The 15,781-nt window shown below is 45.7% G+C and overlaps 1 protein-coding gene across 7 annotated transcripts in view; it reads left to right on the forward strand.

The window, feature by feature from the left end:
- Positions 1–6,281: 6,281 nt before the first annotated feature.
- The window catches only part of LOC139368229 (Kruppel like factor 8), a 115,251-nt gene continuing 105,751 nt past the window's right edge, over positions 6,282–15,781 (forward strand). For 3 of the 7 annotated variants that reach the window (XM_071106936.1, XM_071106944.1, XM_071106954.1), the window contains exon 1: positions 6,282–6,694. Coding sequence is in view for 4 of the 7 variants with exons in the window: in XM_071106904.1 (XP_070963005.1) it covers positions 6,668–6,694 (27 nt within the window). In the remaining 3 variants the exon portion in view is untranslated. The remainder of the gene's footprint in view (positions 6,695–15,781) is intronic. The other 4 variants (XM_071106904.1, XM_071106896.1, XM_071106927.1 and 1 more) reach the window with 4 other exon arrangements.

The raw sequence follows: 15,781 nt of genomic DNA on the forward strand, positions 1-15,781 counted from the left end.
CAGGACAATATACTTTTTATAGCCTGGCTACTGTTGTGAAAATCCCTCAACTTGCAATGTATTCAATGCTTAAAACTTCTTACGGATCATTGGGACGCTAGCATGTCCGGTGAATTTGCAGACCGCGAAATTCAAATGACAGAAATCGTAATATTAAACGTTCATGAAAATACAAGTGTCATACATCATTTTAAAGCTTAACTTCTTGTTAATCCAGCCCCTTTGTCAGATTTCAAAAAGGCTTTACGGCGAAAGCACACCATGTGATCAACTGAGGACAGCGTCCACACACAAAAGCATTACATACATTTTCCAACCAAGCAGATGCGTCACAAAAGTGATAAAATAAATCACTTACCTTTGAAGATCTTCATCTGGTTGCAAAGGGTCCCAGCTACATAACAAATGGTAATTTTGTTCGATAAAGTCTTTATATCCCAAAAAATTCAGTTTCATTGGCGAGCGTGACTCAGTAATACACCGGTTTCCCTCGTTCAAAATGCATACAAATGAATCCCGTAAGTTACCAATAAACCTCCAAACATATCAAACAACATTCCTAATCAATCCTCAGGTACCCTAATATGTAATTAAATTATACAATTTCAGACGGAGAATACCGGAGACCATTACCGGAGATAAATAAGTACGCTCACTCACCGGAACCCGCAACAACAAAACTACAAATTCTAGCTAATTTTTCAAAAAACAAGCCTGAAACTCTTTCTAAAGACAGTTGACATCTAGTGGAAGCCCTATGAACTGCAATCTGGGAGGTAGTCCTTTTATATTCCAATTGACAGCCATAGTAATCAAGGGTAAGCTGGAAAAAAAACATTTCTGGATAGATTGTCCTCGGGTTTTTGCCTGCCATATCAGTTTTGTTATACTCACAGACATTATTGTAATAGGTACAGTTTTGGAACATTTAGAGTGTTTTCTATCCAATACTACCAATACTACCAATTATATGCATATCCTAGCTTCTAGCTTCTGGGCCTGAGTAACAGCTAGTTTACTTTGGGCACCTCATTCATCCAAACTTCCGAATACTGCCCACTAGCCCGAAGAAGTTAACCCCCCCGCAACGGCCAGTGAAAGTGCAGGGCGCCAAATTCAAAACAACATAAAAATCTCATAATTAAAATTCCTCAAGCATACAAGTATTTCACACCATTTTAAAGATAACATTCTCGTTAATCCAGCCACAGTGTCTGATTTCAAAAAGGATTTACACGGCGAAAGCACCACAAACGATTATGTTAGGTCACCACCAAGCCACAGAAAAACACAGCCATTTTTTTCCAGCCAAAGAGAGGAGTCACAAAAATCAGAAATAGAAATAAAATGAATAACTAACCTTTGATGATCTTCATCAGATGACACTCATAGGACTTCATGTTACAGAATACATGTATGTTTTGTTTGATAAAGTTCATATGCAGAGAGCCACATCAATTTACAGAAATACTCATAATAAACATTGATAAAGATATGACTATTATACATGGAACTTTAGATAAACTTCTCCTTAATGCAACCGCTGTGTCAGATTTCAAAAAAACTTTACAGAGAAAGCAAACCATGCAATAATCTGAGTACAGCCTTTAGACAAAAAGATACCCGCCATATTGAGTAGTCAACATTACTCAGAAATAGCATTTTAAAAATTCACTTACCTTTGATGATCTTCATCAGAATGCACTCCCAGGATTCCCAGTTCCACCATAAATGTTTGATTTGTTCGAAAATGTCCATCAGTTATGTCCAAATATCTTCTTTTGTTAGGGCGTTTGGAAAACAAATCCAAAAGCGCGTTCAGGTCGCGCCGAACGTCGGACGTTCAAAAAGTTCCGTTACAGCCCATAGAAACATGCCAACCTAAGTATGGAATCAATCTTTAGGATATTTTTAACATAAAACTTAATTAATGTTCCAACCGGACAATTCCTTTGTCTGTACAAATGAAGTGGAACGTAATTACCTTTCACGTGAGCGCGCCAGACTGAGGCTGTGGCACTCTGCCAGACCACTCACTCAAAGAGCCCGTATGAACCCCTCCTTTATAGTAGAATCCCCAAAACAGGTTCTAAATACTGTTCACATCTAGTGGAAGCCTTGGGAAGTGAAACATAACTAATATCACCCTGTATCTTCAATGGGGGCTGAGTTGAAAAACTACAAACCTCAGATTTCCCACTTCAAGGTTGAATTTTTCTCAGGTTTTCGCCTGCCATATGAGTTCTGCTATACTCACAGACATCATTCAAACAGTTTTAGAAACTTCAGAGTGGTTTCTATCCAATACTAATAACAATATGCATATATTAGCATCTGGGACAGAGTAGAAGGCAGTTCACTCTGGGCACGCTATTCATCCAAAAGTGAAAATGCTGCCACTATCCCCAAAAGGTTAAATTTAACCTTTAATTAACTAGGCAAGTCAGGTAAGAACAAATTCTTATTTACAATGAAGGCCTACCCCAGTCAAACCCGGATGACGCCGGGCCGATTGTGCGCCGCCCTATGGCACTCCCAATCACGGTCAGATGTGATACAGCCTGAATTCGAACCAGGGACTGTAGTGAAGCCTCTTGCACCGAGATGTGCCACTCTGGAACATGACACATATACATATATATACACTGCTCAAAAAAATAAAGGGAACACTTAAACAACACAATGTAACTCCAAGTCAATCCCACTTCTGTGAAATCAAACTGTCCACTTAGGAAGCAACCCTGATTGACAATCAATTTCACATGCTGTTGTGCAAATGGAATAGACAACAGTTGGAAATTATAGGCAATTAGCAAGACACCCCCAATAAAGGAGTGGTTCTGCAGGTGATAACCACATACCACTTCTCAGTTCCTATGCTTCCTGGCTGATGTTTTGTTCCCTTTTTAATGCTGGCGGTGCTTTCACTCTAGTGGTAGCATGAGACGGAGTCTACAACCCACACAAGTGGCTCAGGTAGTGCAGCTCATCCAGGATGGCACATCAATGCGAGCTGCGACAAGAAGGTTTGCTGTGTCTGTCAGCGTAGAGTCCAGAGCATGGAGGCGCTACCAGGAGACAGGCAAGTACATCAGGAGACGTGGAGGAGGCCGTAGGAGGCCAACAACCCAGCAGCAGGACCACTACCTCCGCCTTTGTGCAAGGAGGAGCAGGAGGAGCACTGCCAGATTCCTGCAAAATGACCTCCAGCAGGCCACAAATGTGCATGTGTCTGCTCAAATGGTCAGAAACAGACTCCATTAGGGTGGTATGAGGGCCCGACGTCCACAGGTGGGGGTTGTGCTTACAGCCCAACACCGTGCAGGACGTTTGGCATTTGCCAGAGAACACCAAGATTGGCAAATTCGCCACTGGCGCTCTGTGCTCTTTACAGATGAAAGCAGGTTCACACTGAGCACGTGACAGACGTGACAGAGTCTGGAGATGCCGTGGATAATGTTCTGCTGCCTGCAACATCCTCCAGCATGACCGGTTTGGTGGTGGGTCAGTCATGGTGTGGGGCGGCATTTCTTTGGGGGGCCGCACAGCCCTCCATGTGCTCGCCAGAGGTAGCCTGACTGCCATTAGGTACCGAGATGAGATCCTCAGACCCCTTGTGAGACCATATGCTGGTGCGGTTGGCCCTGGGTTCCTCCTAATGCAAGACAATGCTAGACCTCATGTGGCTGGAGTGTGTCAGCAGTTCCTGCAAGAGGAAGGCCCGTTCCCCAGAACTGAATCCAATTGAGCACATCTGGGACATCATGTCTTGCTCCATTCACCAACTCCACGTTGCACCACAGACTGTCCAGGAGTTGGCGGATGCTTTAGTCCAGTTCTGGGAGAAGATCCCTCAGGAGACCATCCGCCACCTCATCAGGAGCATGCCCAGGCATTGTAGCGAGGTTAAACAGGCACGTGGAGGCCACGCACACTACTGACCCTCATTTTGACCTGTTTTAAGGACATTACATAAAAGTTGGATCAGCCTGTAGTGTGGTTTTCCAATTTAATTTTGAGTGTGACTCCAAATCCAGACCTCCATGGGTTGATAAATTTGATTTCCATTGATAATTTGTGTGTGATTTTGTTGTCAGCACATTCAACTATGTAAAGAAAAAAGTATTTAATAAGAATATTTCATTCATTCAGATCTAGGATGTGTTATTTTAGTGTTCCCTTTATTTTTTTGAGCAGCGTATATATATATATATATATATATATATATATATATATATACACACATATACATACACACACACACACACACACACACACACACACACACACACACACACACACAGTGGGGCAAAAACGTATTTAGTCAGCCACCAATTGTGCAAGTTCTCCCACTTAAAAAGATGAGAGAGGCCTGTAATTTTCATAATAGGTACACTTCAACTATGACAGACAAAATGAGAAAAAAAACCCAGAAAATCACATTGTAGGATTTTTTATGAATTTATTTGCAAATTATGGTGGAAAATAAGTATTTGGTCAATAACAAAAGTTTATCTCAATACTTTGTTATATACCCTTTGTTGGCAATGACAGAGGTCAAACGTTTTCTGTATAGTTTGAAATTTGTGGAGTGGTTGAAAAAACGAGTTTTAATGACTCCAACCTAAGTGTATGTAAACTTCAGACTTCAACTGTGTATTAATATATATATATACACTCAGAAAAAAAATTAACGTCCTCTCACTGTCAACTATGTTTATTTTCAGCAAACTTAACATGTGTAAATATTTGTATGAATGTAAGATTCAACATCTGAGACATAAACTGAACAAGTTCCACAGACATGTGAATAACAGAAATTGAATAACGTGTCTCTGAACAAAGGGGGGGGGGGGGGGTTAAAATCAAAAGTAACAGTCAGTATCTGGTGTGGACACCAGCTGCATTAAATCAAATCTATTTATAAAGCCCTTCTTACATCAGCTGATGTCACAAAGTGCTGTACAGAAACCCAGCCTAAAACCCCAAACAGCAAGCAATGCAGGTGTAGAAGCACGGTGTCTAGGAAAAACTCCATAGAAAGGCCAGAACCTAGGAAGAAACCTAGAGCGGAACCAGGCTCTGAGGGGTGGCCAGTCCTCTTCTGGCTGTGTCGGGTGGAGATTATAAGAGTATATGGCTATTTAAGGCCAGATTGTTCTTCAAGATGTTCAAACATTCATAGATGACCAGAAGGGTCAAATAATAATCACAGTGGTTGTAGAGGGTGCAACAGGTCAGTACCTCAGCAGTAAATGTCAGTTGGCTTTTCATAGCCGATCATTGAGAGTATCTCTACCGCTCCTGCTGTCTCTAGAGAGTTGAAAACAGCAGGTCTGGGACAGATAGGTCCGGTGAACAGGTCAGGGTTCCATAGCAGCAGGCAGAAAAGTTGAAACTGGAGGAGCAGCACAACCAGGTGGACTGGGGACAGCCAGGAGTCATCAGGCCAGGTAGTCCTGAGGCATTGTCCAAGGGCTCAGGTCCTCCGGAAGGGGAGGGACAGGACACCAAATAAGACAGGATAATTACAACAGATATAACAGACTGACCCTAGCCACGGCACATAGACTATTTCAGCATACCCTCAAATTAAAGCTGACAGTCTGCACTTTAACCTCATAGTCATTGTATCATTTCAAATCTAAAGTGCTGGAATACAGAGCCAAAACAACAACACAATGTTCGCTGTCCCAATACCTTTGAAGCTCACTGTGCATACACAATTGAAATATTTTATTATTACATAGTAATTTCCTATTTTTCTATTGTTTTCTACCGAATGTGGACCAGACAGAGACATTTGAATATTTTAAATGTTTTGGCAATTGAATGTTGAATAGTTTGGGCTTTGGAATTTCCATTAAAAAGCTTTACAGTCATAACAAAAAATTATCAAACCGAACTGACCTCAAAAAGCACTAATCGCTGAGCACTAATGAATAGTCAGGGAAATGTTTTGTTGCTTCGAATCACTGCAATCCAAGGCAAATACTTTGCTTTGCAAATCATATCCAATTCAAACATTGACATATAGAGTTAGCTTACTACTAACTAACTGTAAATACTTTAGTTGTGAAGTACAGTATCATTATGCACAATCTTGTAAACCAGCTAGCTGGATAAAATGTTCATCATTTATAAGTGTCACCAACCATCGCTAGATCCTCCTTCTCAGTGGCATCGATCACCCCTCATCGCTAGATCCTCCTTCTCGGTGGCATCGATCACCCCTCACCGCTAGATCCTCCTTCTCGGTGGCATCGATCACACCTCATCGCTAGATCCTCCTTCTCGGTGGCATCGATCATCCGTCATCGCTAGCTCCTCCTTCTCCGTGGCATTGATCACCCGTCATCGCTAGCTCCTCCTTCTCGGTGGCATTGATCACCCCTCATCGCTAGCTCCTCCTTCTCGGTGGCATCGATCACCCTTCATACTGTACGCGGCAACAACACACCGAGAGAGAGAGAGGCGCTACTGGGGGAGGGAAGAGGATCAGTCGACGCCGTGGATATGATTTAAAATAATATCCGAAGAGGCAAACAGTACACCTTTCTCCCAAATAGCACTTTGATTCGAAAGGTGGAAAACTGACAACAAGATTACTATTATTTAAATTCACCCTACCGACCCCCCCTCCCTCTACTCCACCCTAGCCACCGAGATGCACACCGAGACTCGAAGCAAGAAAGTAAGTCTTGACCATTATTGACTTTGCTCTGTCCAGCAAACAGTGATCGGCCGATATTGAAATGCGTTGACATTGTCAGTTACCTCATGTGCCAATTGAAACAAAATTGAAGAGTGTCTGACAAGGTGGAAGGCAGCTGTACTGTTATGGTGCGTTCATACCCAAGTGGAAAGGTGGTATTTACCACATAACTGGGAAAATGACTAGTGGGAAACTCATCTATCATCCTTGAGCCCCGAGCTCTCCCACATACTGACCTCTGATGTTACCACTAAGGAAATTACCTTTTGAACACAATTTGTTTACAGGCATGATAGCTGTACTAATGGTTTATGGTTGACTCAGTTCTTGGCCAATCGGCATTTCTCAACGACTTCAAAGCACGTGATTGTGTTCAACTGGGGGCGGCAGGTAGCCTAGTGGTTAGAGCTGTGGACTAGTAACAAAAGGTTGCTCGTTCAAATCCCCAAGCTGACAAGGTACAAATCTGTCGTTCTGCCCCTGAACAAGGCCACTGTTCCTAGGCTGGCATTGTAAATAAGGAGTTGTTCTTAACTGACTTGCCTAGTTAAGTAAAGGTATAAAAAAAACGGATATTTACGAGTTCCCAACTGATAATTACCACGTTCCCACTTCTTTATCAACGCAGCCTGACATTACATTGTTAGCTGGCTGGCAAACTAACGTTAGGCAACGGTACTTATAATAATAGCTAGCATGTTAGTTAGCTCTCCAGCTAGATAGGGGACTGTCGCAGGCTACTGAGAGCTTGATTGGTTCGATAGCTCCGACAATCGACAGCAGACTGTGCTGCTGCATCTCTCTCTCTCTCCAAATAACTGTACACTCCTCTGTAAACGTTGACAATTAACGCGCATGCAGACACTGGAACGGGTTTGCTATGCATTGCTTCTTGGGTGACACAGCCTGCTCTCATCCTCTCTCTCTGTGCGAACTTTGTGGTACAGTTTTTTTTTAAAGTGCACTGTGTGAGCTAGGCAGGAAGGAAATGCACTGCAGCTTGTAGGACACCATCTTAGTTCCTTAAAGGGACAGTAGCGCTCGATCAAATCCCAACCCTGGGAATGAGCCAGGTGCCTAGAGCTATACTGTACATGTACCCAGCATGCTGCGTCTTCTGCCCAGAACTTTCGGTACAGTAGCAAAGGGTCAGAGGGCAAGAGAATAATTCAGGCTCAACCAGGGACCAGAAAGGAAAACATCCTTCAAGCTTCATCATTCACAAGATCATTAGTCTCATACAGCAGTAAGGATTCTCATGATTCATTGAATAGATCTCTTACTGATCTATCATCATGCTGACAAATTATACATGATCTCTGCGATACCTCCACGTTACTTTTGGTCTCAGCCATTGTTTTTCTATGAGCATGACATAAATCAATTTCTGTAGTCAGTGTAGTTGTCTCATTATGATGAATGACAGTCATGCTGCAATGAGACATGAATCGGATGTCGTCACTCGTCAGTGCTACTCGAGATACAGAGCTCACTCCCTTTCCTGTGTGTGCGTCTGCGGGTATGCGGCCCTGTGTGTGTGTGTGTGTGTGTGTGCATGGCATGGATTAGGCCAGCTCTGAAGGTGTAATCTATAAACAGGGCCTATAATACATTCCTGTGCAGGGCAGCAGCAGCCTCAGCAGGCCTAATGGTGAGCACAGGGAGAGGCCCTGTCATTTAGAGGCCAGCCTTGTCTCTGTGGGGCACACCCAGCCTTGTCGCTGAGTGTTTGTTTCTGTTTGAGTGTGTGGATCAGCCCAGGGTGTGCCAGATGGTAGGCAATGATTAACAGTGGAGGACAAACCTTGCTCAAACTGGTTAAATGCGAGATGGGAGGTGAAGGCAGCCATCTCCTGTGTGTGTGTGTGTGTGTCTGGCCACATAGTAACCCACCCAAGGGAGGTGACTGTCAGATTGACATAAGGGACAGACAGTGACTGGTGGTGCCAAGGTACTGGCTTCTAGGTAACCTAGGCCTGCATTCAACCATGCCAAATTGTCACCTTACCAAATAAAACTGACAAGTTAATTAAGGCAGAAACAGACAGGCACCCAGGTTAGGACTGGTGGCCCCATTCCCGTTCTGAGATCTAGACAGGAGTGACCCTGTGCTATAACAGGGTTGTACTGTCACATGGAGCATGATATAAGAGGAAGAGGGAATTCATTGGTGAGGGTGTCACAACAGGGGGTAAAGAGAGGTGAGGTGACCCTGACATGGGGGACAGGGGACATTGGCTGACTGTGGGGCAGCCAGTCATGGGGGTATGAGCTGAGTCAGAAAACAGGGTGGATGGTGTCACAAGGGTATTAGTTTAGAAGGAAGGGCAGGACAGGAGGGTGGGGTTGGGGTGGATAGTTTAACAGAGGTATAAGCTAGTTTGGAAGGAGGGGAGGGGTGGGTAGGAAGGGTTGGGGTGGATGATGTCACATGGGTATTCGTTTTAGAGGACAGGGGCGGTGGTAGGGGGGGTCACCATGTCTTTTTCCAGTGAGTGAGACGGTTGGTGCATGGGGCCTGTCCTGCCTCAGATACTATTTTTAGGACCAGGACACCATTTATAATGTGAAGTTAGTCTAGGGCTGGGATGGGCTAGAGGGGTTGGGCTGAGGGTATGGGTGGGGTTGGGATATAGGGCCAGGTTTGGGACCTGGAGGGGGTTAGGGCTGCAGTTGAAGGATAGGGCAAGGGGGAGGCTGGGGGATAGGTTTTAGGTCTGGGATTGGGTTGGGGGATAGGGGCGGGCTTGGGACAGGAGGATAGGGCCGGGCTTGGGACAGGAGGATAGGGCCGGGGTTGGGACAGGAGGATAGGGACAGGAGGATAGGGCCGGGGTTGGGACAGGAGGATAGGGACAGGAGGATAGGGCCGGGGTTGGGACAGGAGGATAGGGCCGGGGTTGGGACAGGAGGATAGGGCCGGGGTTGGGACAGGAGGATAGGGCCGGGGTTGGGACAGGAGGATAGGGCCGGGGTTGGGACAGGAGGATAGGGACGGGGTTGGGACAGGAGGATAGGGCCGGGGTTGGGACAGGAGGATAGGGCTGGGGCTGTGGGTAGAAGCATGCATGCAGAGGCTGTCGGAGACCACAGGCACGCCTAGAATCTGTCTCCTCTCTCTGTCCACCTTTCTTCCTCTTATTTCTTCCCTTCCCTAAACTAGCCCCCCTGCCCAACATGGAAAGAAGTGTAGGAGTGAAAACATAAAGAGAGCTCTGCCTGGAATATAACTCCCCAACACTCTCGCCTGAGCTAACAAGGATCAGCTAGCTCCTAGCCTAGCCTGCAACCATCTGGGAATGCATAGACCAGTTCTCTCTGATTGCTGCTTTTCGATTGTAACACCAGTGTTACACTAGTGTATACACCCTTATGTTATACCCGGGAATTTGTGTTCCCAAAGCAAGGGCTGACAATGAGGACTTGTGAAGAGCATAATCAATAATCAACAGAGTTGCTTTGTGAGAAGGTGTTAAAGGTCACAGTTGGCCATTGTTATGGAAATACCATCTGAAAAGTACCAGTGGCCTGGCTGTAGCCCCAAGTGAGAGCAGGTCTGCCGGATTCATGGCCCAGTGAGACGGATTCATGGCCCAGTGAGATGGATTCATGGCCCAGTGAGACGGATTCATGGCCCAGTGAGATGGATTCATGGCCCAGTGAGACGGATTCATGGCCCAGTGAGACGTAGCCATGGCCCAGTGAGACTGATTCATGGCCCAGTGAGACGGATTCATGGCCCAGTGAGACGGAGCCGTGGCCCAGTGAGACGGAGCGGTGGCCCAGTGAGACGGAGCCGTGGCCCAGTGAGACAGAGCCGTGGCCCAGTGAGACGGAGCCATGGCCCAGTGAGACGGAGCCATGGCCCAGTGAGACGGAGCCATGGCCGAGTGAGACGGAGCCATGGCCCAGTGAGACGGAGCGGTGGCCCAGTGAGACGGAGCCGTGGCCCAGTGAGACGGAGCGGTGGCCCAGTGAGACGGAGCCGTGGCCCAGTGAGACAGAGCCGTGGCCCAGTGAGACGGAGCCATGGCCCAGTGAGACGGAGCCATGGCCCAGTGAGACGGAGCCATGGCCGAGTGAGACGGAGCCATGGCCCAGTGAGACGGAGCCATGGCCCAGTGAGACGGAGCCATGGCCCAGTGAGATACGGGTGCCGGCCCGTTTAGATGGAAACAGATGAGTCTGAGCCTTCTGCGTAAAACACTGGGGTAAATCATGTATGGAAATGTGCCATGAGTGTCTTCTGGCAGCCTATGCCCTATTTTGGCTCCCTAATGTCACAGCGGTCTAAGGCACTGCATCTCAGTGCTAGAGGCATCACTACAGACCCTGGTTCGATACCCGGCTGTATCACAACCAGCCGTGATCAGGAGTCCCATAGGGCGGCAGACTATTTGCCCAGTGTCGTCTGGGTTAGGGGAGGGTTTGGCTGGGGTAGGCTGTCATTGTAAAATAAGAATTTGTTCTTAACTGACATGCCTAGTTAAATAAAATACAAAATATGGGTGAAGTGGTGCAAATTGTCTCCAAATAAAGGACATTTTATTTACATCATGATATGTTCTTATTCAATCCAAGGCAATAACCAACATATTGTTAAATTAATAAACTGTCAAACTTCAATTAATAGCCTGAGTATGTATTTGCTTAATTCACTGAACAGGTGCTTTTTAGAGACAGGCACCTGAGTGTGCAAAACACCTGCTATTTCCATGACGGACTGACCGGGTGAAAGCTATGATCCCTTATTGATGTCACCTATTAAATCCACTTCAATCAGTGTAGATGAAGGGGAGGAGACGGGTTAAAGAAGGATTTTTAAGCCTTGAGACAATTGAGACGTGTATTTGTGACATTCACAGGGTGAATGGGCAAGACACAATATTGAAGTGCTTTTGAACAGGGTATGGTAGTAGGTGCCAGGCACACCGGGTTGAGTGTGTGGAATGTTTTTGACACCTTGTAGAGTCCATGCCTGAACGAATTGAGGCTGTTCTGAGGGCAGAGGGCGCAACGCAATAATATTCCACTTCTTTTTTTTTTTACTCACTTTATTTCCTTAATGCACACAGCTTTTGCTCATTTGCATAGTTAATTTCTTAATTCCAACTTTTACTTCCAACATTTTTATACATGTTTTCATTTATAGCACTAATGGTTATCATTTACACACTGTCATGTTTTTGTCTTAGTATGCCTCTATAGAAAATATGTCCTTTACAGCACTCTACTCAGCAAATTGAATGCAGTCTTTCACAGTGCCATCCGTTTTGTCACCAAAGCCCCATATACTACCCAACACTGCGACCTGTACGCTCTTGTTGGTTGGCCCTCGCTTCATATTCGTTGCCAAACCCACTGGCTCCAGGTCATCTATGAGTCTTTGCTAGGCAAAGCCCCGCCTTATCTCAGCTCACTGGTCACCATAGCAGCACCCACCCGTAGCACGTGCTCAAGCAGGTATATTTCACTGGTCACCCCCAAAGCCTATTCCTCCTTTGGCCGCCTTTCCTTCCAGTCCTCTGCAGCCAATGACTGGAACAAACTGCAAAAATTACTGAAGCTGGAGACTCATATCTCCCTCACTAGCTTTAAGCACCAGCTGTCAGAGCAGCTCACAGGTCATTGCACCTGTACATAGCCCATCTGTAAATAGCCCACCCAACTACCTCATTCCCATACTGTTATTTATTTATTTGCTCATTTGTACCCCAGTATCTTTACTTGCACATTCATCTTCTGCACATCTATCACCCCAGTGTTTAATTGTTATATTGTAATTATTTCGCCACCATGGCCTATTTATTGCCTTACCTCCCTAATCTTACTTCATTTGCACACTTTCTCTATTGTGTTATTGACTGTATGTTTGTGTATTCCATGTGTGACTCTGTGTTGTCGTTTGTGTCGCACTGCTTTGCTTTATCTTGGCCAGGTCGCAGTTGGCAAGGTCGCAGTTGTAAATGACAACTTGTTCTCAACTAGCCTAAATAAAGGTGTAAAATTTTTTTTATATATATATATATATTCTCCTGACTGCATTTTTGGCAGTTCTTACTTCCACCACTAGAGGGTGATCGGCCACTTTCTATGGGTCTATACTCCAGAAGTTGTTGACTGTTTTTGCGCTTGCCAGTTAGCTAGCAGTTCTAAGCTGTTAGCAGCCAATGGCTCCAGCATGGCCACATGCTGTGTCAATACCAAACATCTAATATATCAAGAAATATATGTTTGCTGGGATGGACATCTGTCCAAATGAAAGATATCCAGCCAAATGTTAGCTCTGGGAATTCTTTAAAGTCCAAAATACACCATATATACAAAAGTATGTGGACACCCTTTCAAGTTAGTTGATTCAGCTATTTCAACCATACCAGTTTCTGACAGGTGTATAAAACCGAGTACACAGACATGCAATCTCCATAGACACACATGGGCAGTAGCATGGCCTTTACTGAAGAGCTCAGTGACGTTCAACGTGCCACCGTCATAGGATACCACCTTTCCAACATGTCAGTTCATCAAATTTTTGGCCTGCCAGAGTTTTCCCGGTCAACTGTAAGTGCTGTTATTGTGAAGTGGAAATGTGTAGGAGAAACAACGGCTCAGCCGCGAAGTGGTAGGCCACACAAGCTGATAGAATAGGACTGCTGAAGTGCGTAGCGCGTAACAAATCGCCTGTTCTCGGTTGCAACACTCACTACCGAGTTCCAAACTGCTTCTGGAAGCAACACCAGCACAATAACTGTTCGTCAAGAGCTTCATGAAATGGGTTTCCATGGCCGAGCAGCCGCACACAAGCCAAAGATTGCCATGTGCAAGGCCAAAAGTCGACTGGAGTGGTGTAAAGCTTGCTGCCATTGGACTCTGGAGCAGTGGAAATGCTTTCTCTGGAGTAATGAATAATGCTTCACCATCTGACAGTCCGACACACGAATCTTGGTTTGGCGGAGGCCAGGAGAACGCTACCTGCCTCAATGCATAGTGCCCACTGTAACGTTTTGGTGGGGGAGGAATAATGGTTTTGGGCTGTTTTTCATGGTTCTGACTAGGCCCCTTTAATTCCAGTGAAGGGAAATCTTAACACTACAGCATACAGTACAATGACATTCTAAACGATTCTGTGATTCCAACTTTGTGTCAACAGTTTGGGGAAGGCCCTTCCCATGACAATGCCCCCATACACGAAGCAAGGTCCATATAGCAGTGGTTTGTTGAGATCGGTGTGGAAGAACTTGACTGGTCTGCTCAGAGCCATCACTCTCCATCACTCTCCTTCTTGGACAAATAGCTCCTACACAGCCTGGAGGTGTTTTGGGTCATGGTCCTGTTGAAAAGCAAATGGAAGTCCCACTAAATAAATCACAGACAGTGGTGGAGTATGATAAAACACTAAAGGGGTTTCCTGTACTACCACAAGGGCTGCCTCCCAGATGGCACTCTATTCTCTTTAAAGGGAAAGTTCCCCCCCCAGCCCACTGCATGAACAGCATGCGCCACTAGGGTTGCACATTTTGGGGCATATTCAGAGGTGGAAACTTTCCGTGGGAAATATATGGGAATTAACGGACAAATGATAGTCTAGAAACTAAAGCTTTGGTTGTCTTCCTCTCAGGCTTCCATGTCTTCTCCCTGGACCTCCTCAATGTCCACCTCTTGAACATCGGACTCTGAGGCCTCATCTTCACTGTCACTTTCCAACCTTGTTGAGGATGGCTTGTTGTCAGGCTCAAAAAGCCTAAAATTTGCCCGGATGGCCACCATTTTTTCAACCCGTGTGTATTGGTCAGTCTGTTGCGTGCTTTGGTATGTGTTCCCAAACAAGGACCAGTTGCGCTCTAAGGTGGCTGATGTTGGTGGGATTTGGAGGATGATGGAGGCAACAGGAGAAAGAGCCTCAGATCCACAAAGTCCCTTCCACCAGGTGGCTGATGAGATATGTTGGCACGACTGCCATATTGCATCTCCCTCCCAAAGCCCTTGGAAGTGTACTTCGCCAGACTGCCAAGAACCTTGCCCTCATCCAGGCCAAGGTAGTGATGACACCATAGGCCTTGTTGATCTCTACACCAGACAGGATGTTCTTGCCAGCATACTTGGGGTCCAACATGTACGCTGCGGCGTGTATGGGCTTCAGGCAGAAGTCTTCACGCTTTTTGATGTATTTCAGAACTGCAGTTTCTCTGCTTGGAGCAACAGTGAAGTGGGCAGGGCAGTACAGATTTCTTCTCTTACATCTGCAAGCAGAGTCTGAACATCAGACAGGATGGTATTGTCTCCCTCAATCTGTCGAATGGCTACTGCTATAGGTTTCAGGAGTTTCAGGCTGCTTACCACTCTCTCCCAAAATACATCATCCAGGAGGATCCTCTTGATGGGGCTGTCCATATCGGCAGACTATGATATGGCCATTTCTTGGAGAGACTCCTTCCCCTCCAGGAGACTGTCAAACATGATGACAACACTACCCCAATGGGTGTTGCTGGGCAGCTTCAATGTGGTGCTCTTATTCTTCTCACTTTGCTGCTATAACTTGATGACCCTTCACATACATAACCATTTCCTTGGCTCTCTTGTAGAGTGTATCCATTGTTTTCAGTGCCATGATGTCCTTGAGGAGCAGATTCAATGCATGAGCAGCACAGCCAATGGGTGTGATGTGAGGGTAGGACTCCACTTTAGACCAAGCAGCCTTCATGTTTGCAGCATTGTCTGTCGCCTGTGCAAATACCTTCTGTGGTCCAAGGTCATTGATGACTGCCTTCAGTTCATCTGCAATGTAGAGACCGGTGTGTCTGTTGTCCCTTGTGTCTGTGCTCTTGTAGAATACTGGTTGAGGGGTGGAGATGATGTAGTTAATTATTCCTTGCCCACGAACATTCAACCACCCATCAGAGAGGATTGCAATACAGTCTGCTTTCTCTATGATTTGCTTGACCTTCACTTGAACTCTGTTGAACTCTGCATCCAGCAAATGAGTAGATAAAGCATGTCTGGTTGGAGGGGTGTTTGCTGGGCAAAGAACTTTCAGAAATCTCTAACAATACACATTGCCTGTGAGCA

This window comes from Oncorhynchus clarkii, chromosome 2, assembly GCF_045791955.1.
Source record: "Oncorhynchus clarkii lewisi isolate Uvic-CL-2024 chromosome 2, UVic_Ocla_1.0, whole genome shotgun sequence".
NCBI classification, from domain to species: Eukaryota; Metazoa; Chordata; class Actinopteri; order Salmoniformes; family Salmonidae; genus Oncorhynchus; species Oncorhynchus clarkii.